This window comes from Mixophyes fleayi, chromosome 2, assembly GCF_038048845.1.
Source record: "Mixophyes fleayi isolate aMixFle1 chromosome 2, aMixFle1.hap1, whole genome shotgun sequence".
NCBI classification, from domain to species: domain Eukaryota; kingdom Metazoa; phylum Chordata; class Amphibia; order Anura; family Limnodynastidae; genus Mixophyes; species Mixophyes fleayi.
Genome location: NC_134403.1, coordinates 6518104 through 6544055, shown reverse-complemented (window position 1 = coordinate 6544055; position 25952 = coordinate 6518104). Strand labels below are relative to the sequence as shown.

At 48.1% G+C, this 25952-nt stretch overlaps 1 protein-coding gene across 1 annotated transcript in view; it reads right to left on the bottom strand.

Moving 5' to 3' along the window:
- Positions 1-25952, bottom strand: part of CLPB (ClpB family mitochondrial disaggregase) — a 71402-nt gene that overhangs the window by 6308 nt on the left and 39142 nt on the right. The window contains exons 6-13 of the mRNA XM_075198349.1: positions 25069-25166; positions 22471-22585; positions 10012-10089; positions 8170-8225; positions 6941-6985; positions 6250-6411; positions 4079-4235; positions 2924-2997 (exon numbers count right to left, since the gene is read on the bottom strand). Coding sequence (XP_075054450.1) covers positions 2924-2997; positions 4079-4235; positions 6250-6411; positions 6941-6985; positions 8170-8225; positions 10012-10089; positions 22471-22585; positions 25069-25166 — 785 coding nt within the window. The remainder of the gene's footprint in view (positions 1-2923; positions 2998-4078; positions 4236-6249; positions 6412-6940; positions 6986-8169; positions 8226-10011; positions 10090-22470; positions 22586-25068; positions 25167-25952) is intronic.

The window sequence follows — 25952 nt, the reverse complement described above, 5'->3', positions numbered from 1 at the left end:
ACCCAGGACCACCTGATGTGAGCAGTGTGACGTGTGCGTCCCCCCCACCAGGAACTGCTGGGTGGTCAGTATACACAGGACTATGGCTCAATGACACAGTGCTGGTACCTGTGCAGTTATTGCTCAGGTATGTGCCGATGATTCACCAAAATGGGGGAAAGCGCCTCATACTGGACACACACCAGGGTCTTATATTTACTATTGCGCTACTTTTATACGTCTGTTATATTTTCTTTTTAAATGTGAGTTTAATAAAGGTCTGAGATTTTATGCTATCAGTCCTCATTACCTGTCTGTGTATACCCAGGTTATAATCACAGCAACAGCAGAATGTCCACATCATGTACTGAAGCCACAGACTGAGAGTTATATAGTGGAAGGAGCAGGGTCCCCCAGCAGCACAGAGTATATCAGGCGGTGAGTGATGTGTTAGTGAGGACAGGGCTGCATGTGACAGGGGCAGTGACATGGTGTGAGGAGGGGAATGGAGGCAGCAGGAAGCCACAGACTGAGAGTTATATAGTGGAAGGAGCAGGGTCCCCTAGCAGCACAGAGTATATCAGGAGATGAGTGATGTGTTAGTGAGGACAGGGCTGCATGTGACAGGGGCAGTGACATGATGTGAGGAGGGGAATGGAGGCAGCAGGAAGTCACAGACTGAGAGTTATATAGTGGAAGGAGCAGGGTCCCCCAGCAGCACAGAGTATATCAGGCGATGAGTGATGTGTTAGTGAGGACAGGGCTGCATGTGACAGGGGCAGTGACATGATGTGAGTAGGGGAATGGAGGCAGCAGGAAGCCACAGACTGAGAGTTATATAGTGGAAGGAGCAGGGTCCCCCAGCAGCACAGAGTATATCAGGCGATGAGTGATGTGTTAGTGAGGACAGGGCTGCATGTGACAGGGGCAGTGACATGATGTGAGAAGGGGAATGGAGGCAGCAGGAAGCCACAGACTGAGAGTTATATAGTGGAAGGAGCAGGGTCCTCCAGCAGCACAGAGTATATCAGGAGATGGGTGATGTGTCAGTGAGGACAGGGCTGCATATGACAGGGGCAGTGACATGATGTGAGGAGGGGAATGGAGGCAGCAGGAAGTCACAGACTGAGAGTTATATAGTGGAAGGAGCAGGGTCCCCAGCAGCACAGAGTATATCAGGAGATGAGTGATGTGTTAGTGAGGACAGGGCTGCATGTGACAGGGGCAGTGACATGATGTGAGAAGGGGAATGGAGGCAGCAGGAAGCCACAGACTGAGAGTTATATAGTGGAAGGAGCAGGGTCCTCCAGCAGCACAGAGTATATCAGGAGATGGGTGATGTGTCAGTGAGGACAGGGCTGCATATGACAGGGGCAGTGGCATGATGTGAGGAGGGGAATGGAGGCAGCAGGAAGTCACAGACTGAGAGTTATATAGTGGAAGGAGCAGGGTCCCCAGCAGCACAGAGTATATCAGGAGATGAGTGATGTGTTAGTGAGGACAGGGCTGCATGTGACATGATGTCAGGAGGGGAATGGAGGCAGCAGGAAGCCACAGACTGAGAGTTATATAGTGGAAGGAGCAGGGTCCTCCAGCAGCACAGAGTATATCAGGAGATGAGTGATGTGTTAGTGAGGACAGGGCTGCATGTGACAGAGGCAGTGACATGATGTGAGGAGGGGAATGGAGGCAGCAGGAAGCCATAGATTGAGAGTTATATAGTGTAAGGAGCAGCATCCCCAGCAGCACAGAGTATATCAAGAGATGAGTGATGTGTTAGTGAGGACAGGGCTGCATGTGACAGGGGCAGTGACATGATGTGAGGAGGGGAATGGAGGCAGCAGGAAGCCACAGACTGAGAGTTATATAGAGGAAGGAGCAGGGTCCCCAGCAGCACAGAGTATATCAGGAGATGAGTGATGTGTTAGTGAGGACAGGGCTGCATGTGACAGGGGCAGTGACATGATGTGAGGAGGGGAATGGAGGCAGCAGGAAGCCATAGATTGAGAGTTATATAGTGGAAGGAGCAAGGTCCCCCAGCAGCACAGAGTATATCAGGAGATGAGTGATGTGTTAGTGAGGACAGAGCTGCATGTGACAAGGGCAGTGACATGATGTGAGGAGGGGAATGGAGGCAGCAGGAAGCCATAGATTGAGAGTTATATAGTGGAAGGAGCAAGGTCCCCCAGCAGCACAGAGTATATCAGGAGATGAGTGATATGTTAGTGAGGACAGGGCTGCATGTGACAGGGGCAGTGACATGATGTGAGGAGGGGAATGGAGACAGCAGGAAGCCACAGACTGAGAGTTATATAGTGGAAGGAGCAGGGTCCCCAGCAGCAGTCTGTAGTCAGAGCCTCTTTTGTTTTCAGCTTTAATTATTAAAAAATAAAATACTGGAAATCTATGCAGCCAGTGAGGAATCATGTAATCTTCCATACAGCACAGGGACAATGGGGTAACCAGACTGATAACACAGATAATAGTCCCTCACTGACAATAACGGGTTACTGCGAGCTGTGCCATCCTGGCATATGAACCCAGCTGTAAGTGGAACCGCCGAGTAAGAGGAATCAATGTGGTGTCTATGAAATGCCCATTAAGCTCAGAACTCTCCAACACCAGCCTGGAATTAATTCCAGGTACATTTATTGAGGGGGAAATCAGATTTCGGTTAGAGACTGCGGCAGCTCTGGGAGCCGTCCAAACCTACAGGCCAGTTATGGGGAGAGAAGCTCGCTGCCGGCACACCGGATGTGGACTCTCAGGGGCAACGACCGACATAGGACCTGGAACTGGATTATAATCACATGAATCTAGTGAAAGAGACCCCTAATGTAGATCTCCCCCGGCACATTCCCCTCATCTGCCCTGTGCCATGTAGGAGTACCAGGGAGATCGATAACCTGAAGGATGATTGCAGGGAGGGTGTAGAGGAACAAACCTTAAGTATGGGCCGGATAATGATGTCCTTGAACTGTTTAGAAATGGTGATCTTCTCCTCAATCTGTATGTCATCTGTAAAACATCAGGGAACACAGCAGTGTCAGACCCATAATACAACCCTACAGCCAAGTCATACTTATATATAATAAACAGAGCCAGCAGTGTCATAATCCCAACCAGATATAATGCAATATGGCAATTAGAATCAATACTTATAATCTAACCCTAGAACCAGATATAATATAAATGTCTGCTATAGAACCAGCAGTGTCACAGCAGTGTACAGCAGTGTCACAGCAGTGTACAGCAGTGTACAGCAGTGTCACAGCAGTGTACAGCAGGCAGAATGTGTCTATGAATCAGTTCTGTGACCACGGCCCGGTATCATGACCCATGTTATGTGTCCTTACAGCTTTAACCACCATACAGGACTGTACAATACAATACATGGAAACGACATGGCATCTATAGCTGTGTAAAGGGAGGTGGTTATCCCCAAACATCACACAATAGTCCCCATTGTCCATCAGACCATAAGTCAGTCATTGGGCTGGAGACCAATCATTGTCTGAGTTAGTTTTGCATTTTGCCGCTAATACCTCAGCACTTTCTGGTTGGGCAGTCGTCCAATCAGAGCTGTCGCTACAAGGCGTGTTACAGCGCTGAGTCTCCGAATTTTCGTGGACCCATCAAAATACCATTTAACATATGTATATATACACATACATATAAATAGTCATTATCATTATTAGTAAGACTTCACTTGTGAGATCTGTGTATGTGTGTATATATATATATCTATATCTATCTATCTATCTATCTATATATATATATATATATATATATATATATATATATCTATCTATCTATCTATCTATATATACACATACACAGATCTCACAAGTGAAGTCTTAATAATAATAATGATAATAATAATAATAATAATAATGATAATAATAATAATAATGATAATAATAATAATGATAATAATAATAATAATAATGATAATAATAATAATGATAATAATAATAATAATGATAATAATAATAATAATAATGGCCACCTATCAGTACATATGTACCCTACACACAGGCCCCGCAGAGTCAGGTGTTTGGACAGCGCTGTACGATGGATCACAGAACAGTCATCTCACCTAGGTTCTCCGCCAACCTGTGCCTCTTCAATTCCTGGGCTTCCTGTCTGAGCTGCAAAGCATGCTGGGCTATCTCCTCGCTGCCAACATTACAGGTCATGATAAAGATGGCGTCTTTACACTCAATGGTTTTCCCCTTCCCATCAGTCAGCCGGCCCTAGAGAGGAAAGAAGCGTCATTATCCCCGTGGAGTCTGCCCGATTACTGCCCACTGCCGGGTACGTCCGAGGCTCCGGCACTGCCAGGAACAGGAGGAGATCCATTCTCCCTTCTTCTGGAAAACATGGGGTGCGTTTTATGGCCTGAATAAACGTCATACAGAACAGACTGGTCCATTTACATGCGTGTACCCCACTTCACACCCTCCCCCCAAATCCCACCAGCATTACTGGACCACAGCAGAAAATATTTAATTTCCCTACTGTGCCAGCAACATTTCGGGTCACACAGAACCTTCATCAAACACTTCTACGCTGCAGGTCCAGTGGGGACATAAAGGATCTCTGTTCTGTGGACATGAATATAACACATAGTTACTGCTCCCGGTGACTTCTGGTAACAAGACCTCCACTCTCTGGACGGAGCAGAAATAATGACCGTTTTCCCGTCGGAGAAGAAATAAAGAAGTAAAAGTCGATCAGGGCGCAGACAGCGATTGATACCGTGTTCTGTCCTCATCATCCCCAGAGGTGCCCGGAGGGACGGCGGCCGGGGATCGTGAGATGAAAATTCTACTTTAACGTGGAATCAATTTTCCTTAGTGTCCACAAGAAGGATGATTTTATGGCTTATTTTGCTTTCCCGGGTGGCATTAAGGAACTGGACGTGTACGGCCTATGACCATCTGTCGGGCGCTGTAGATCCCCTGCGCACGCTGTGGCGTCTTATAATAAGCTCATCCTAGACGTGCAACCGATATTTCTAACTTGTGATGTGTTTCGGGGAGAAGAGAACAGTGCAGGAGGGTTGTGGATGTAATACAGGGTCAGTGATGGCACTTAGTGAGGTGTATAATACTGCCCCTCGCTACTGGATGATAACTCCCCACTGCTAAAACTTCATACACGCAACTTGTGAGGGTGAAAAGTGGGAGAAATCAGCTGTATAAACTCATCCTCACCCGACCAGAAGCGGTAATCAGGGAGCTGCCAACGGGGCGTCTATTTATTAATAAGTCAGTGACTCAGGACGTTGCACGAACTCTCAGAAATATAACAGCTCTCGACAGCATGCAGAAAGCAACTCTGAACTCATTACCAGAATAACCAGAGCAGTGTGAAAAGAATATCTTATGTCTTAAGATGGACTTTAAGCAGAGTCCAGGGACAACACACGTGTGTCCGTCTAGCCCGAGCTGTGTATATCAGCATGCCGCCATTATTAGACTGTAATAACGTGTCCTCAGTGACAGATGAGGGCTCTTTACTGGGTGCTGAACATCCCGTTTATTGTCAGATGCTGCTCCTGGAATTGATTTTACATTTGGCTGCTGCGCTGAGATCTATGCAATGAGCATCAGTATATTATTCCTGAGGATGAGGGATGAGGTGTTATTAGCAGACGGGGGGAGAGCGTCCCCAGAGGAGACATAGCGAAATCTCATATTCAGAATAACTACACCGGGGATCTGGCGTTTGTCTGCTGTGATACTGACTAAACATTTTACAGGACACTGGTTCAGATCCAACGTGAGGAGTCTAACGGCGCAGTGAGAGGGACATTTAGTACATCACATATTACAAGCTTACTGTCACCTGACTGACGTCCCAGCCAATCACATGGACAGCAGATCTCAGCAGTGACCTCACATACAGGACGCAGTGATAATACCGCCCGTCACCCCCTGCCCACGTTTCCACACCCCATTCACCCCTTTGCCCTTATTCCTCTTCAAATAGCCCCTTTCGCCCCACCTGAGAACCTTTTCACGCTCCATTACCCCACCTCCCTGCCCACATTCCCATCGCCTCCAGACAGACACAGCGGTAAGAGGGCGCTGCTCATACGCCTACAAGCAGATTAGAGCTTCCCGGGAATGTAATACAGGCTGTATATAGAGGAGAAACGCGTGGCTGCTTGTGTCATGATGCCCCCAGGAAACCCCATGTATGGGTAATTAGGGACAACGGGATACGCCCCAGCAGAGGCTGGGAATGGAGACAATCACTCACCTCATCAAACAGCTGCAGCATGATGGTGAGAACATCCGGGTGCGCCTTATCCACCTCGTCAAACAGGACCACCGCGTTCGGACATTCCTTCAGCTTCTTGGTCAACTGGCCCCCTTCCTCGTGTCCGACATAACCGGGCGGAGACCCGATGAACTTGGCAACCTGCAGAAAGGTGGCAATTCTGGATCAGTGGTTAGCGCTTCTGCCTCACAGCACTGGGGTCATGAGTTCAATTCCCGACTATGGCCTTATCTGTAAGGAGTTTGTATGTTCTCCCCGTGTTTGCGTTGGTTTCCTCCGGGTGCTCCGGTTTCCTCCCACTCTCCAAAAACATACTGGTAGGTTAATTGGCTGCTATCAAAATTGACCCTAGTCTGTCTGTGTGTGTGTTAGGGAATTTAGACTGTAAGCTCCTATGGGGCAGGGACTGATGTGAATGAGTTCTCTGTACAGCGCTGCGGAATTAGTGGCGCTATATAAATAGCTGCTACTGATATACTGATATTCTCTGCGGTTACAGTCCCTCTGATAACTGTGATATCTCTGCGTCCCATTGTAGACCCGGCAGAGTACGTTACACGCTGTGCCAGATTCTCTACGCGGGAGCGTGGAGTAAATACTGTGTGTTATACATGTTGGGGTACCAGGACGGTGCGTATCGTCTACTCTCTGCACGTTGGGCTGCGCATACCTCGTGCTTCTCTTGGAATTCCGACATGTCCAACCGGATGAAGCCCTGCAAGGATGGAAGGTGGCGTTATACGCTATTCAAGCTATAGGAAACAAGTTAGACACTAGGAGGTAAATGTATCAAGCTGCGAGTTTCCAGCGGGTTTGAAAAAGTGGAGATGTTGCCTATAGCAACCAATCAGATTCCAGCTGTCATTTTGTAGCATGTATTAAATGAATGATAATTAGAACATGATTGGTTACTATAAGCAACATCTCCACTTTTTCAAACCCGCTGGAAACTCGCAGCTTGATACATTTACCCCCCCGGACAGAAGGGTAATAGAGCAACGCTAGACTGAAGACAGGAGGTTTTCCTATTCTCAATCTCAGAACACACAGAAACAGCCATGTTTGGCGAAATGTAACGGGTAAGAGCTGATCTGTCACACATTTTATTTTTTTCATGGATCCAAGGATTTCTTTACCTGTACTATGTATTCATTCACTTGTTCAATCCATTTATTTTCCACTAATTCTCTTTATTACATATTAGTAATCTCAGCCAATATACAGTCATTATACTCCAGTTTCACAATATCGTTTTCATTCATATAATCTGACTCACTATCATTTACTATCACCAGCTCTAACCCACCAATTAGGAGTTTATAAACATAAGAACCTCGTCGCTGTAGTACTATCTATTCATTGTCTTTATCAATATCCCATACAACTGGGCAGCACGGTGGCTCAGTGGTTAGCACTTCTGCCTCACAGCACTGGGGTCATGAGTTCAATTCCTGACCATGGCCTGTATGGAGTTTGTATGTTCTCCCCGTATTTGCGTGGGTTTCCTCCGGGTGCTCCAGTTTCCTCCCACACTTCAAAAACATACAGGTAGGTTAATTGGCTGCTATTAAATTGCCCTTAGTCTCTCTGTGTGTCTATGTTAGGGAATGTAGACTGTAAGCTCCAATGGGGCAGGGACTGATGTGAGTGAGTTCTCTGTACGGCGCAGCAGAATTAATGGCGCTATATAAATAAATAGATGGTGATGATGAACTTTATATTCTATAATCTCCTTTACATTCTTGGTCTATTGGAGCTACTGTCATATATAGAGATTTCTACAGGAATATATCTCTTCCATATTATATATACACACACACACACACACCCCTTCAGACGCCTATACACACACTGTATATTATACAGACTATAACACTTTAGGCACACGGCAGAGATTACCTTCTTGACGTCCTTGTGTAGGTAACGAGCAGTCTGCTTGGCTAGTTCAGTTTTACCTGTCAGAACAATACATTCAGTTACTACATACCTGGTGGGAATAATTATAGAAACAGCCATTACAGATATCCTTACACTTCTCTCTCTGACATCGCTAGTTATTATTATTAAAGATAATATCATCACTATGGGTCATTGTAGGACGTACTTCACCCACCTCAGAGAGAGGCAGAGCTGATATACTCAGCATAGAGACTGTATGAACAATACTCACAGCTTCTCTGCCTCATACCTTCTCCTTCTGCATGAAATGACTTCGCCTGGATATTACACTGCTCACAATACTCAGCCTCAACCAATCTCCTTCCCCGGTCACAGAATCCAATACTATTATAATACTATGGTGTTTATAACATGAAACGTGTGGATTATGAGGAATAATGTCCCCCAGTTATGAAATATTGGGATATTATATGGAGTTCCTGTATAAAACGCACTCAGACTGCAGATCCTCGCTCAGACTTATAATACGCCTATATATCACAGTAAGAGGTTCATAACCTGTGTATACATTTATTATATAACTTTATATTCCACATTACGCCCTTAAGTCAGAAGCAGGATAACTTCATGACCCTAATAACGGGGACATTTCAATATATTGCCAAATATAATCTGCTCAATCAACTCCCTGTAGAAGATTAAATGCACTTTCGGCCTTACCCTGACTCTCCACTATAGTCTGCGGTATTTAGATTGTAAGCTTGTGGTCCCGGTCCTCCTACCTCTGTATTACCCAGTATTATTTTATTACTGTGTCCCAATTGTAAAGCGCTGCGGAATCTGCCGACGCTACATAAATAAATCTTGATGATGATTAGATCATCTCCTTTTCATCACAAACCATGAAATACAGCTGCTGGGATGGGTCAAAAAGTTCAAACAGCAAAGCAAAGCATTTAAATGTGTTGAATACTAATGACAGATAAACTCTCCATGTAGTCTGCCAATATTACTAAGTAATGGTTTATTCTAAGGACTGCTCTTTGTTTAGTATAACAATGTATACATTCCTCTACTGTTGTCTTTCCAACATTATCTTTTCCACAATTTACTATTCCAGTAAATAGGTTCATTCTTGTCTCCTTCCTGCACTAAACTGAAAATATTAAGCCCCACGAGTGTCTCGTGGTCATCTGTGACCCGACTTTTCATTCATTTATTCTGAACCTGTCGGACTATTCATGTGTCTTTATCCAGTCTTGACTGAATATTACTGTTACCTAGGAGGCTGCAAGCCAACGCCTCAGGCCTCTGCGCACTGATCCGTACACAAATCGTCAGGATGCCAACGGACATTAATAAAATTAAACAGCAATTTTGGGCTGGAAGTTATTTTAGCTCTATAGGGGAGATCCTACTAGCTGCGAGGTCACATACGATGGGTCTTGGCGGGATGTTTGATGATGATGATGATGTTTCAGCTAAGAACCTTCACACTTAGAGGTGCAGACAAAAATTACTTATTTCCTGTTCCGTAATTACGGCATTTCTGCACATGGATCTTGCAGCTAATTGAAGCCGCCCCTATAATGTGTAGGTTATGACACAGGTTATCCACCATCAGATGACATCTATTGGCTCATGGACGTCATCGTGCAACTTTAACTAAGCCCTTTGCTGAACAGACACAGACAGTAGCCAAAGACACAAAGCGATGCTTTTACCTCCTCACCTCAGTGTACGGGGTAATATTATACATTTGGCGTTGGCCGTACAGTCGTTTTATTTATTAAATATCAAATTGTGAAAAAAAAATAAAACAAAAAAAACAACAGGCTTCACCTATTCCAGACGAGCCCAAAAACAAGAAGACCAAGGGGTGTTCTTCGTCGTACCAGCCGTTCTCCTTCCTGCGGACGGCTAAGGGTGGAGGGAGAAGGATATAAATCAATGACAGAACAGCAAGTATAATTATCACTAAGTATACACAATGTTTCAATGCTCTCACTCAGAAGTCCTCAGGACCATTAGAGGAAGTAATGCGATTAGCTGGCAGTGCCCCGGGAGGAGGCTAATCAGGTTAGTATGGATATGGAAGGCTGCCCAGAGCCCATCTCGGATAAACTTTTCCTGGATGTGCAATCAAGGTTGCCAGGGAGACACGGAAAGAGGGTGTGGAGAGAGGATCTGGGCGAGCGCTGGGGTCACGGTACAATCCGCTTGTTAGGAATGACAGGCAGCCGGGATCTGGGAGGTGAAAGCTGGACCCCAAAGGTCTCAGCAACCTTCACCCGCAGAGCTTACCATCCAAACCTCGTCACTAGAACTGGGGGCCACGAGAATGTGGGGCCCAGGGCGGAGTACAGGAGTTTTGTATAAATGGCATCGTCTGTCCATGTCATTTATTTTGTGTCTTTATACAAATATTAATATGGCCCCATAATATTATAGTAGCAACATATAATTATATCAATAAAGGACAATATGTTGCATTACCATATATATATATATATATATATATTTTATATATACAGCGTTTGACAATTTGTTTTTCCTGTTTAAAACTTAACGTCGCAGGTGACAGACCAAATATTTTGAAATGTCGTTTTCATTACCCAGAAATACAATAAATCCTTATATATTTATTACATGCGCCTGTTCCTCTGTTTCTGGACGATCACTGTAACCGTTCTCTTCCTGCAGGTTCGGCTCCTGAATGTCACATGATTTATTTATGCTTTATTCCCAGATAAAGGAAAGTTCTGTACATAATGTTTATCCTACACATATCTATACAGGAGGCGAGGAGTAAATATCGGACGGCTTATAATACTCTGTTGTGAGCATTTTATTTGCTATCAAAAAAAAAGTGTGTGTAGTGCAACTGTCACACGCACAGACACACGTGACCAATCGGCATTGCCCAGTTTTAGCTACAGAATAAACTTGTTAGTGAGTACATTAGTAAAAGTCAGGACTGGTCTAAGCTACTTGTATTCCAGGTGTTACGGGCATTATGTAGGTGCTACACCGCCATATACTACAGAGGTGCGTACAGCCCTCCAAACACGTTGTGGCCGATTGCAGTTTCTTATTAGTAAAAAGTGGCACAGACCTAATGTAGGTTTATTAATTTTATATAAAACCTATTTATTATTTTTTTTTGGGACAAATATAGTGCATAACTGAATATTTCATAAAATAATATCAGATGTGCTTATGTAGAATGTATAATTGCACTTCCTCCCTAAGCAATTTTTGCAGGAGAAAGTGTTTCCACATATCTTTTCCCATATCAGTTATTTCCTATTTAATACAGGCAGACGATTTACCGTTACCCCCGTAATCTCCCAGCCAGGGAAGCGGCCGCTGTGTCGCCTGCGATGTGTTTTCTGCTCACTGCACAGAAATTACAAGACAAAGGAACAAATCTCTCCCACCCCGCAGGGGGGGCCGCGGCCGTGGGGGGAGACTGCTTTTTATTTTATACATTTGTATCGCTGTGATCGCACAGGGCCCTACAGCTCTCTATTGAACGGATAAATTCTCTGTATTGTTTTACACAAATCAATACCTCTGCAGTTATCAGGGCTCGGAGTGAGAGAAATTGGTTCCAGCCAATTTGTGAATGTAATAAATGTTGCTTTATCAAATCTATTCATTTGAGGGTGTATGCGGGCGTCCCGGGCCGGCCGGGAGATGTATTACTCTGTTCATATTCATATAAGAGGAACATGGAGAGTGTACGTAGGTAAACATTAGCAGAGGGGATGGAACCTGATATCAATCATCTGACAGCGCGGGTCATGGCGATGGGTGGCCCAGATTTGTCTTTTTGCAATAATGTCTCCCCCTGAGATTGTGATGGAAATAACTGAAAGATCTCTCACTGATGGCATCTGATGGAGACATGAGAACTCTGTAAGTTACTGACTGGCCATCTGCTCACCTTGTGCTGGATAAAGCCCAGATGTCTCTGCTCTATGTACATAACACCAAACTGGTAATGTATCTGCCCTCACCCCCTCCCTTGTAGTAAGCACTCACACTGACTGCAGAGAGCACAATGATCCCTATGGAGAGACAGGGGCAGCGGACCTTGGCGTAAGCAGACGGAGGGGCGCAGACCCAACACTCTGCACCCCACGTACTACGTACAGGTCTATATAAGGACGGGGGCTGCTCTGTACAGGGTACATCACCCTATGCAGGATGTTCAAGGAGCGTGAAGAGTTAATCCCCTCAACACACCATGCACAGAAATGTGATCAACACACATCGGCTAATGAAAATCTTTCCCTTCCACTTAGCTGCTGCAGCGGCAGAACATACTGGGACAGCTCCGATCTGCTCTGTGAGCCGAGATATCCCGCGGCTGCTGGGGGGATATAAGGCACGTTTCCCATAATTCAATCAGGGCCGGCATAAAGTGAGCAGCCGTAATCTGGGCTGACACCACCTGTGACAGCGAGAGACACCGACCATTCATCACAGACCAACAATTAGCTGCAGCTGCCTGCAGGCAGAGCCTGCTCCCTGGCTGGAGAGTAATAATCACTGCTGCTGTATACATCAGTGCTGTGTATGTACCCCCGGCCGATGCTGCCGCTACTGCCGACATGGGGTAACCTGCAGAAACATCAGGGTGGATGGCCTTGCCCAAAGAGCTTATTACCTAACACACAGGGCTGTATAGAGGTCGGGAAATTATGGGCCCAACTCTGAAGTCAGTGTAAGAATAAAGCGGGACAGTATACATGTGCAGCATGCAGACGTTTGTGTTTGCAGTGCTCCTCGCAGTGCAAAGTGGTTTGCTGAGCTACAAATTCTGAACCTGGGAAATATTTGCACCTAACTCTGAATCGGTCTCTTCATCGCTCACCTACCTCAGACACATTTTTTTTTTATACAATATCTTTTTTAATTCTATTCCTCATGAATAAACTAAGTGCACTCTGACCTCTCTCGGTGAGTTATGATCTTTAAGTGAAGCTAAATAAACATGTTTACAATACAGTCACTCATACAAGCAGTGTAACGTGGCACATCCCATGCTGGTGACCACTGGGGGGCAGTAGGGAGGAGGGGTAATTCACAGAGTGTAAGACAACAGGTAGAGGGGACTAAGGATAAGGTGGCACTGAGGATCTAAGTAGGATGTTATGCCATCGTTAGGGTTTTAGACAGTTTACGTCGTGTACGGTCTGAAGTGTGTGAAATGCGTCGGACAGGAGTAACAAAATCATGGAGGTTACATGGAGGTTCCAGACAGGACACGTGAGAGAGTGATGCTATAAGTACTATAATAATATAGAATGTATAATATAAATACTGCACACAGGCAGTTTAATGAACCAAATGTGAAGTTGGCAGTATTGGGCTCATGATGACCATATTGAATCCTCTGTCTGTGTGGTATAGGGGATGGGGGGAGAGGACAGTACCGCTGCCTGATAGAGTCAGACCAGAGAACGCTCACGTACATGATACTGGTGTGACACTGCTGGGAGCACCGGCTGGTTTGGGGGTAGAGAGCTTCTGTAAGGCTCTAGCTGTGGCTCTCCGCTTCTCTGGTCACCTGGATATACTTTAGATGTTATATAATGGGGTCCGACAGTCTTATGTGAGATTAGACCGTGGACAGAGTGAAAGGACGTAAGATGAGTGATGGGTTGAAGGGCAGGAGGGACTGGAAGAGCTCACAGTGACCAGAACCCACGACCCTTCTTTCATGGGCGCAGGTACTGTCCATGGTGGAGGCGGCAGGTCTGCGAGAGGGTGGGTGTGACACTGAGGAGGGGGCTCAGACAAATGTGAGGTTATTGATGGTGAGGGAGATATGGACAAGTTGGGACATCCATGTGGAGGTAGCAGAGGCGATCCAAGATTTGCAGGTCAGCACACAGCCTAAATTCTCAGACTGGACAGGGGCCAGTAACCCAAATACATCACTAAAACTCTAAGGGGAAGAATCTGCACCCTCCAGTTGCACTTTTCTGGGAATGCACAATTCTAGGTGTATTCTGAGCAATGTGACAAAAACTGCAACATGTAATACAGACAGTCCCAGTGTCCCCTCACTCTCAGGACACACGTAATACAGACAGTCCCAGTGTCCCCTCACTCTCAGGACACATGTAATACAGACAGTCCCAGTGTCCCCTCACTGTCAGGACGCATGTAATACAGACAGTCCCAGTGTCCCCTCACTCTCAGGACGCATGTAATACAGACAGTCCCGGTGTCCCCTCACTCTCAGGACACATGTAATACAGACAGTCCCGGTGTCCTCTCACTCTCAGGACACATGTAATACAAACAGTCCTAGTGTCCCCTCACTGTCAGGACGCATGTAATACAGACAGTCCCGGTGTCCTCTCACTCTCAGGACACATGTAATACAGACAGTCCCGGTGTCCCCTCACTCTCAGGACACATGTAATACAGACAGTCCCGGTGTCCCCTCACTCTCAGGACACATGTAATACAGACAGTCCCAGTGTCCCCTCACTCTCAGGACGCATGTAATACAGACAGTCCCTGTGTTCCCTCACTCACAGGACACATGTAATATAGACAGTCCCGATGTCCCCTCACTCTCAGGACACGTGTAATACAGGCAGTCCCGGTTTCCTCTCACTCTCGGGACACATGTAATACAGACAGTCCCGGTGTCCCCTCACTCTCAGGACACATGTAATACAGACAGTCCCGATGTCCTCTCACTCTCAGGACGCATGTAATACAGACAGTCCCAGTGTCCCCTCACTCTCAGGACGCATGTAATACAGACAGTCCCTGTGTTCCCTCACTCACAGGACACATGTAATATAGACAGTCCCGATGTCCCCTCACTCTCAGGACGCATGTAATACAGGCAGTCCCGGTTTCCTCTCACTCTCAGGACATATGTAATACAGACAGTCCCAGTGTCCCCTCACTCTCAGGACGCATGTAATACAGACAGTCCCAGTGTCCCCTCACTCTCAGGACGCATGTAATACAGACAGTCCCGGTGTCCCCTCACTCTCAGGACGCATGTAATATAGACAGTGCCAGTGTCCTCTCACTCTCAGGACGCATGTAATACAGACAGTCCCGGTGTCCCCTCACTCTCAGGACACATGTAATACAGACAGCCCCGGTGTCCCCTCACTCTCAGGACACATGTAATACAGACAGCCCCGGTGTCCCCTCACTCTCAGGACGCATGTAATACAGACAGTGCCGGTGTCCTCTCACTCTCAGGACGCATGTAATACAGACAGTCCCAGTGTCCCCTCACTCTCAGGACACACGTAATACAGACAGTCCCAGTGTCCCCTCACTCTCAGGACACATGTAATACAGACAGTCCCAGTGTCCCCTCACTGTCAGGACGCATGTAATACAGACAGTCCCAGTGTCCCCTCACTCTCAGGACGCATGTAATACAGACAGTCCCGGTGTCCCCTCACTCTCAGGACACATGTAATACAGACAGTCCCGGTGTCCTCTCACTCTCAGGACACATGTAATACAAACAGTCCTAGTGTCCCCTCACTGTCAGGACGCATGTAATACAGACAGTCCCGGTGTCCTCTCACTCTCAGGACACATGTAATACAGACAGTCCCGGTGTCCCCTCACTCTCAGGACACATGTAATACAGACAGTCCCGGTGTCCCCTCACTCTCAGGACACATGTAATACAGACAGTCCCAGTGTCCCCTCACTCTCAGGACGCATGTAATACAGACAGTCCCTGTGTTCCCTCACTCACAGGACACATGTAATATAGACAGTCCCGATGTCCCCTCACTCTCAGGACACGTGTAATACAGGCAGTCCCGGTTTCCTCTCACTCTCGGGACACATGTAATACAGACAGTCCCGGTGTCCCCTCACTCTCAGGACACATGTAATACAGACAGTCCCGATGTCCTCTCACTCTCAGGACGCATGTAATACAGACAGTCCCAGTGTCCCCTCACTCTCAGGACGCATGTAATACAGACAGTCCCTGTGTTCCCTCACTCACAGGACACATGTAATATAGACAGTCCCGATGTCCCCTCACTCTCAGGACGCATGTAATACAGGCAGTCCCGGTTTCCTCTCACTCTCAGGACATATGTAATACAGACAGTCCCAGTGTCCCCTCACTCTCAGGACGCATGTAATACAGACAGTCCCAGTGTCCCCTCACTCTCAGGACGCATGTAATACAGACAGTCCCGGTGTCCCCTCACTCTCAGGACGCATGTAATATAGACAGTGCCAGTGTCCTCTCACTCTCAGGACGCATGTAATACAGACAGTCCCGGTGTCCCCTCACTCTCAGGACACATGTAATACAGACAGCCCCGGTGTCCCCTCACTCTCAGGATGCATGTAATACAGACAGCGCCGGTGTCCTCTCACTCTCAGGACGCATGTAATACAGACAGTCCCGGTGTCCCCTCACTTTTAGGATGCATGTAATACAGACAGTCCCGGTGTCCCCTCACTCTCAGGACGCATGTAATACAGACAGTCCCGGTGTCCCCTCACTCTCAGGACGCATGTAATACAGACAGTCCCGGTGTCCCCTCACGCTCAGGGCGCATGTAATACAGACAGTCCCGGTGTCCCCTCACTCTCAGGGCGCATGTAATACAGACAGTCCCGGTGTCCCCTCACTCTCAGGACGCATGTAATACAGACAGTCCCGGTGTCCCCTCACTCTCAGGGCGCATGTAATACAGACAGTCCCGATGTCCCCTCACTCTCAGGACGCATGTAATACAGACAGTCCCGGTGTCCTCTCACTCTCAGGACACATGTAATACAGACAGTCCCGGTGTCCTCTCACTCTCAGGACACATGTAATACAGACAGTCCCGGTGTCCTCTCACTCTCAGGACGCATGTAATACAGACAGTCCCGGTGTCCTCTCACTCTCAGGACGCATGTAATACAGACAGTCCCGGTGTCCCCTCACTCTCAGGACACATGTAATACAGACAGCCCCGGTGTCCCCTCACTCTCAGGACGCATGTAATACAGACAGTGCCGGTGTCCTCTCACTCTCAGGACGCATGTAATACAGACAGTCCCGGTGTCCCCTCACTCTCAGGACACATGTAATACAGACAGCCCCGGTGTCCCCTCACTCTCAGGACGCATGTAATACAGACAGTCCCGGTGTCCCCTCACTCTCAGGACGCATGTAATACAGACAGTCCCGGTGTCCCCTCACTCTCAGGACACATGTAATACAGACAGCCCCGGTGTCCCCTCACTCTCAGGACGCATGTAATACAGACAGTGCCGGTGTCCTCTCACTCTCAGGACGCATGTAATACAGACAGTCCCGGTGTCCCCTCACTCTCAGGACGCATGTAATACAGACAGTCCCGGTGTCCCCTCACTCTCAGGACGCATGTAATACAGACAGTCCCGGTGTCCCCTCACTCTCAGGACGCATGTAATACAGACAGTCCCGGTGTCCCCTCACTCTCAGGACGCATGTAATACAGACAGTCCCGGTGTCCCCTCACTCTCAGGACGCATGTAATACAGACAGTCCCGGTGTCCCCTCACTCTCAGGGCGCATGTAATACAGACAGTCCCGATGTCCCCTCACTCTCAGGACTCATGTAATACAGACAGTCCCGGTGTCCCCTCACTCTCAGGACACATGTAATACAGACAGTCCCGGTGTCCCCTCACTCTCAGGGCGCATGTAATACAGACAGTCCCGATGTCCCCTCACTCTCAGGACGCATGTAATACAGACAGTCCCGGTGTCCTCTCACTCTCAGGACGCATGTAATACAGACAGTCCCGGTGTCCTCTCACTCTCAGGACGCATGTAATACAGACAGTCCCGGTGTCCCCTCACTCTCAGGGCGCATGTAATACAGACAGTCCCGATGTCCCCTCACTCTCAGGACGCATGTAATACAGACAGTCCCGGTGTCCTCTCACTCTCAGGACGCATGTAATACAGACAGTCCCGGTGTCCCCTCACTCTCAGGACACATGTAATACAGACAGCCCCGGTGTCCCCTCACTCTCAGGATGCATGTAATACAGACAGTGCCGGTGTCCTCTCACTCTCAGGACGCATGTAATACAGACAGTCCCGGTGTCCTCTCACTCTCAGGACGCATGTAATACAGACAGTCCCGGTGTCCTCTCACTCTCAGGACGCATGTAATACAGACAGTCCCGGTGTCCCCTCACTCTCAGGACACATGTAATACAGACAGTCCCGGTGTCCTCTCACTCTCAGGACGCATGTAATACAGACAGTCCCGGTGTCCCCTCACTCTCAGGACACATGTAATACAGACAGTCCCGGTGTCCTCTCACTCTCAGGACGCATGTAATACAGACAGTCCCGGTGTCCCCTCACTCTCAGGACGCATGTAATACAGACAGTCCCGGTGTCCCCTCACTCTCAGGACGCATGTAATACAGACAGTCCCGGTGTCCCCTCACTCTCAGGACGCATGTAATACAGACAGTCCCGGTGTCCCCTCACTCTCAGGGCGCATGTAATACAGACAGTCCCGATGTCCCCTCACTCTCAGGACTCATGTAATACAGACAGTCCCGGTGTCCCCTCACTCTCAGGACACATGTAATACAGACAGTCCCGGTGTCCCCTCACTCTCAGGGCGCATGTAATACAGACAGTCCCGATGTCCCCTCACTCTCAGGACGCATGTAATACAGACAGTCCCGGTGTCCTCTCACTCTCAGGACGCATGTAATACAGACAGTCCCGGTGTCCTCTCACTCTCAGGACGCATGTAATACAGACAGTCCCGGTGTCCCCTCACTCTCAGGGCGCATGTAATACAGACAGTCCCGATGTCCCCTCACTCTCAGGACGCATGTAATACAGACAGTCCCGGTGTCCTCTCACTCTCAGGACGCATGTAATACAGACAGTCCCGGTGTCCCCTCACTCTCAGGACACATGTAATACAGACAGCCCCGGTGTCCCCTCACTCTCAGGATGCATGTAATACAGACAGTGCCGGTGTCCTCTCACTCTCAGGACGCATATAATACAGACAGTCCCGGTGTCCTCTCACTCTCAGGACGCATGTAATACAGACAGTCCCGGTGTCCTCTCACTCTCAGGACGCATGTAATACAGACAGTCCCGGTGTCCCCTCACTCTCAGGACACATGTAATACAGACAGTCCCGGTGTCCTCTCACTCTCAGGACGCATGTAATACAGACAGTCCCGGTGTCCTCTCACTCTCAGGACGCATGTAATACAGACAGTCCCGGTGTCCCCTCACTCTCAGGATGCATGTAATACAGACAGTCCCGGTGTCCCCTCACTCTCAGGACACATGTAATACAGACAGTCCCGGTGTCCTCTCACTCTCAGGACACATGTAATACAGACAGTCCCGGTGTCCTCTCACTCTCAGGACATGTAATACAGACAGTCCCGGTGTCCTCTCACTCTCAGGACGCATGTAATACAGACAGTACCAGTGTCCTCTCACTCTCAGGACGCATGTAATACAGACAGTCCCGATGTCCCCTCACTCTCAGGACACATGTAATACAGACAGTCCCGGTGTCCCCTCACTCTCAGGACGCATGTAATACAGACAGTCCCGGTGTCCCCTCACTCTCAGGGCGCATGTAATACAGACAGTCCCGATGTCCCCTCACTCTCAGGACGCATGTAATACAGACAGTCCCGGTGTCCTCTCACTCTCAGGACGCATGTAATACAGACAGTCCCGGTGTCCCCTCACTCTCAGGACACATGTAATACAGACAGCCCCGGTGTCCCCTCACTCTCAGGATGCATGTAATACAGACAGTGCCGGTGTCCTCTCACTCTCAGGACGCATGTAATACAGACAGTCCCGGTGTCCTCTCACTCTCAGGACGCATGTAATACAGACAGTCCCGGTGTCCTCTCACTCTCAGGACGCATGTAATACAGACAGTCCCGGTGTCCCCTCACTCTCAGGACACATGTAATACAGACAGTCCCGGTGTCCTCTCACTCTCAGGACGCATGTAATACAGACAGTCCCGGTGTCCTCTCACTCTCAGGACGCATGTAATACAGACAGTCCCAGTGTCCTCTCACTCTCAGGACACATATAATACAGACAGTCCCAGTGTCCTCTCACTCTCAGGACACATATAATACAGACAGTCCCGGTGTCCCCTCACTCTCAGGATGCATGTAATACAGACAGTCCCGGTGTCCTCTCACTCTCAGGACGCATGTAATACAGACAGTCCCAGTGTCCTCTCACTCTCAGGACACATATAATACAGACAGTCCCGGTGTCCCCTCACTCTCAGGACACATGTAATACAGACAGTCCCGGTGTCCCCTCACTCTCAGGACGCATGTAATACAGACAGTCCCGGTGTCCCCTCACTCTCAGGACACATGTAATACAGACAGCCCCGGTGTCCCCTCACTCTCAGGATGCATGTAATACAGACAGTGCCGGTGTCCTCTCACTCTCAGGACACATGTAATACAGACAGTCCCGGTGTCCCCTCACTCTCAGGGCGCATGTAATACAGACAGTCCCGATGTCCCCTCACTCTCAGGACTCATGTAATACAGACAGTCCCGGTGTCCTCTCACTCTCAGGACACATGTAATACAGACAGTCCTGGTGTCCCCTCACTCTCAGGACGCATGTAATACAGACAGTCCCGGTGTCCTCTCACTCTCAGGACACATGTAATACAGACAGTCCTGGTGTCCCCTCACTCTCAGGACGCATGTAATACAGACAGTCCCGGTGTCCTCTCACTCTCAGGACGCATGTAATACAGACAGTACCGGTGTCCTCTCACTCTCAGGACGCATGTAATACAGACAGTCCCGATGTCCCCTCACTCTCAGGACACATGTAATACAGACAGTCCCGGTGTCCCCTCACTCTCAGGACACTATATTATACTATATATGTATTATTGTTTTATTACTGTTTGTTCCCAATTGTAAAGCGCTACGGAATTTTCTGGTGCTATATAAATAAATGTTGATGATGATGATAATATAACGGGGATGTGCGCAGAGATCTGCAGAAGCTGCGCACCTGGCGACGTGGTCTGTGTCAGGTTGGTTGCAGCTGTCGTCCAGTCGCTCATTTACAATCACAGCTCAGAGGAGAAAATACAACAGATATTGTCTCATAATCTCACACCGGGCCCTTAACGTCAGGGTTATAACCGAGGGCACAGGGAGACCCTGCCATGGGGATTACCAGACACTATCTAGCAGCATACCGCACACGGGACGCAGACGGCACACACGGGACGCAGACGGCGCACACGGGACGCAGACGGCGCACACGGGACGCAGACGGCGCACACGGGACGCAGACGGCGCACACGGGACGCAGACGGCGCACACGGGACGCAGACGGCGCACGCGGGACGCAGACGGCGCACACGGGACTCTGGAACGATCAGGGGAGATTTCCTCACAATAGATCAGGAAGTAAATCCGTTCCCAGCACCTTGCGGGACTGTCAGGATATTACCAGATATCGAGCAGGTCATTAGTCTGACCAGGGAAATGACTAATGCCGGACAGTGGGCTAAATAAACATTAATATCATTGTAAAGATCCACCTTCTGCACATACACTATAAGTGTCCTCTTCCTTCCACCTCTCCTGAGGACAGGAGCCGATTACAGATCCTCTGCGAGCTCCACGCCAGCGCCTCCCACAGACACCAAGTGCGGCAGACAACACGTACAGGGCGTGGCCTGTATGGACTCAGACACGTTCATGGGACCTCTGTGGGTAATAACACGGCCTCTCTACGCCACCTCGGAGAGAGATTAGGAACTGTCCTATATATAGAACGGGGGCAGCACGCCAGGGCGCCAGGATTAGCCACAAGGGGACCAGAGCTTTTATGAAAGCTGTAAAGCTCTCAGCTGCACGATCCGTTCCTCTGCTATGTCCTGCGGGCTCCCGCGTGCAGAAGATATAACATTATTATAATGTTCTACCAGGACAGGGGTGCACGGATCTACCGTTAGCTTCAGTCTGATGTCTAATGTGTCACTCTCCCCAGACACTGTTATCTAGTAATATAATAACAATCCTGATTATTTCCTATTCCTTAGACAAAGTAGATTGTAAGCTCTTTGGGTTTACATGTATTATTTATTCTGTGTCAGTTTCACCCCCCTGTGCGTTCTCTGCCCCCCGACATCCCCGCACAATGCGTCCTTATTATGCATCTACAACGCTGGTGTTATACTCCGTACACAGCGCCAATCACCAACAGTTATACAGTAACTGTATTACCTGCGCCCACCGTGGCGATGGCGGTCTCCTGGCCCACGATATGTTCCTTCAGTCGCTGCTCCAGGGGAAACCTCCGGCGCTCTTCCAGGTCCCGTCTCCTCTGTTCTATCAGAAACTGAGCACAAATATTATATATATATATATCATTGTTCATATAGTGCCAACCAAACAACTCAGCACTGTACACAGAATATACACTATATAGATATATTTATAGAAGATAAAATACCCCATGGTGGAAATAAGGATATTAATAGTCATCACAAGCCAAACGTTTCTATACAGGAATAACACGGTGACTGCGAATATCCACAGCAGGAAGGATGGTGCCCCAGTTACTAAACAAGCCGTAAACGCTACAAGTGTAGACGTGATTAGCGCGTATAGTGGATAAGGGGTAAACGTATCAAACTGCCAAAGCTCTAAGGGGGATATTTACTAAACTGCGAGTTTGAAAAACCAATCAGATTCTAGCTGTCATTTTGTAGAATGTACTAACTAGAATCCGATTGGTTGCTATAGGCAACATCTCCACTTTTTCAAAACCGCCAGAAATTCGCAGCTTGATACATTTACCCCCAAATGCTGAGTAAGAACATGCCTATGTAATATTACACGGGAGAATCTATGGTCTGATTTACTAACAGCTGGGATAATTATCTGTATGTCGGAAGTCGCTACCAGCGATGTGACCATCGGCTTCTCACTGTTATTGCTTCAGTTTCACTCTCTGACGAGGAAACGGAAATAGGCGTCTACTGCGTTACGAGAAAGTAGTGTAAGATAAAGGGACGTGGTGTAGAAATAAAAGAAAGCTTATTTATTAAACACTGATCAAAACAGGAGCAAATACCACACAGATATTACACAGTGTGAGAGGAATAATGGGCCCACTTCATGTGTCGTGTGTGAAATACTCTGCGGATGCCCAGAAACGGCCAATTACACCAATGACAGCAACTGTCTGAGCGCAGGCGACACTTACAAGTCCCTACAACTTGAGAGGCGGAGCAGGGGAGGGAAGCAGCGGACTAACGTTAGGCCAGTACAGTAAGGGCGCGCCGAGGGCGACACAGACGCGGACAGTTCTAGTCCTGTGTGGGCAGCACGGTGGCTCAGTGGTTAGCACTTCTGCCTCACAGCACTGGGGTCATGAGTTCAATTCCCGACCATGGCCTTATCTGTGTGGCTTGTATGTTCTCCCCGTGTGTGCGTGGGTTTCCTCCGGGTGCTCCGGTTTCCTCCCACACTCCAAAAACATACTTGTGGGTTAATTGGCTGCTATCAAAATTGTCCCTAGTCTCTCTCTCTCTCTGTGTGTTAGGGAATGTAGACTGTAAGCTCCAATGGGGCAGGGACTGATGTGAGTGAGTTCTCTGTACAGCGCTGCGGAATCAGTGGCGCTATATAAATAAATGGTGATGATGATGATGATGTGTTTGTCGTAAGTACGCTTGTCCCTTACATGGATGCCCAGTGTGTGCGCGACATACAAGAGCAGCCGGTATTATCCCGGCATCTAAACAAAATAGCATTTGCCCCCTTATAGTTAGGGCAGCGCGGTTAGTCTGGTTGGACATCTGCCCCTTGTTTGGCAGCGTACTTAGTCCAGCCGGACATTCGCCCCCTTTATATAACTATAACTGACGTTCAGGATATCTGCTGCAGGACGCAGGCCAGGATTTAACGCTTACACATTGCTGGGAATCGCTAACGGGGGCAGCTCCAGTTACTTGCAGGAGTTTATAGCTACAAAACAACATGTAAATATCTGCGGCTGTCAGCGGAGCCGCCACTGAAATGTATGTGCCGACCTTCGTTTAAATACTCCTGTATTCATTCCCGTCTGTGATTAAAAGCTGCCATAAATTCCCGGGGAGTCCCACAAGAGCAGCGCTACCTGCCAGCAGCCTGTCCCCCGCAGCCGGCTGTTCATCACGCGCCCGCGTCACCCAGCTTTATGGCTTTATAAGCAGATCCATCTCCCACGCAGATAGGAATACTGCCGCTCGCTGCCAATCTGCAAACAGGTCGGATCCCAGCGTCTCGCCGACATTATTTATCAAGTAGAGACAAATTCCATGGCACTGTACAAACCGACGCTGCACACACAAATGACCCCCCCCCAATTCATGCTATAAGAGCAGAGATACATAGTGGAAGTAAGCCTGAAGATGAGATTGTTACAATACAGAGAGGGGTGAGTTGTGCAATCCTTACATCCCTGGAAAGATTACTCAGTCAGGAGTTACTGTCTTCCTACTGTCATATTTTTGTTGAAGTCCATCCCACACCTCAAGTCACCGACCTTGTTAGTGGCAGGGCTCAGTACAGCCAGGATAGCTCCGCCCACTGAGTGACATCATAGCAGCAGTTAATAGAATATAATTGTCTTCATATGTACGATTAGATTCCTCTCTAATCTTGAACACCCACAGAGTATGTTGGGGACAGGAGCTTAGTGTGATATACAGCTATGTATTCTGTGATACGGAATCAGATCACGCTCATTCATGGCGCACTATAAAAGGAACTACTTTCCTGCACACAATTACTTACAGGAACAGAGCACAGCATACTGCACCCACAGACACATACCTTGGTCTCCGACTCTTTCAGCATTTTCTTCATCTCACCCTCTCGGGCATAATCCAGGGGAATGTGGCCCATTTTATTCTCCTGCATGGGGTTGGCACCTGGGAGAGAGGAGACGTGAGACGCGGATACACAGCACACGACACTTTCATATAATGTACAACTCTTAGTAAGGTCTGGTTATTAGTTTATGTTCAGTCCAACATGAAAGTTCATCTCTTCGCAATCAGAAATGTATCTGTGACCATTATTACCTAACAGAGAAAGGTATCGCTCTCTGTTATCAGATGCTTTAGGCTTAATGAGGCTCAGCAGCGTTCTACCATAAGTTTACTGACACAGTCTGCTTTGCATAGAAGAAAAAGCCTCCCCCACATCTTTATCACAGTCATCTTGTAGAGGTTTGTCGTACATTCTCCATGTAAGGATCGTTTATTTGAGGTTTCGAGGTTAAGTTAACGGGCGGTTTCCGGAGCTTTGTTTAAACGTCTACGAATGCAGCAGGTTTAGGGTTAACCCCTCCCCCCCCCCCCCTGCCTGGTCTTGTGTGGCACATAAAGTGGCCAGCATATAAAGACCATTGATCAGAGGACAGGCGGCCGCTCGCTGCCCGGGACAGGCTGACAAGAATGATCGTTTAGCAGTGACTGTGAGTGTTAAGCGCTCCCTGGCCACCGGCTGATGACAGCCCTGGGGGGCTCAGATATCTATTCTCTCCTCTTCTTCAGGATCAATCGATGCAGCGCTCCAATATTACCTTAATCCCCTGTTAATGGCTTTGACGACTTGACTAATTGCAGCAATAATTGATAGAACCTGACTGGTGAGGGTTGATCGATTCCGCTTCTCAGAGAACCAGGAGCAATCAGATATTACACGTTCAGAAA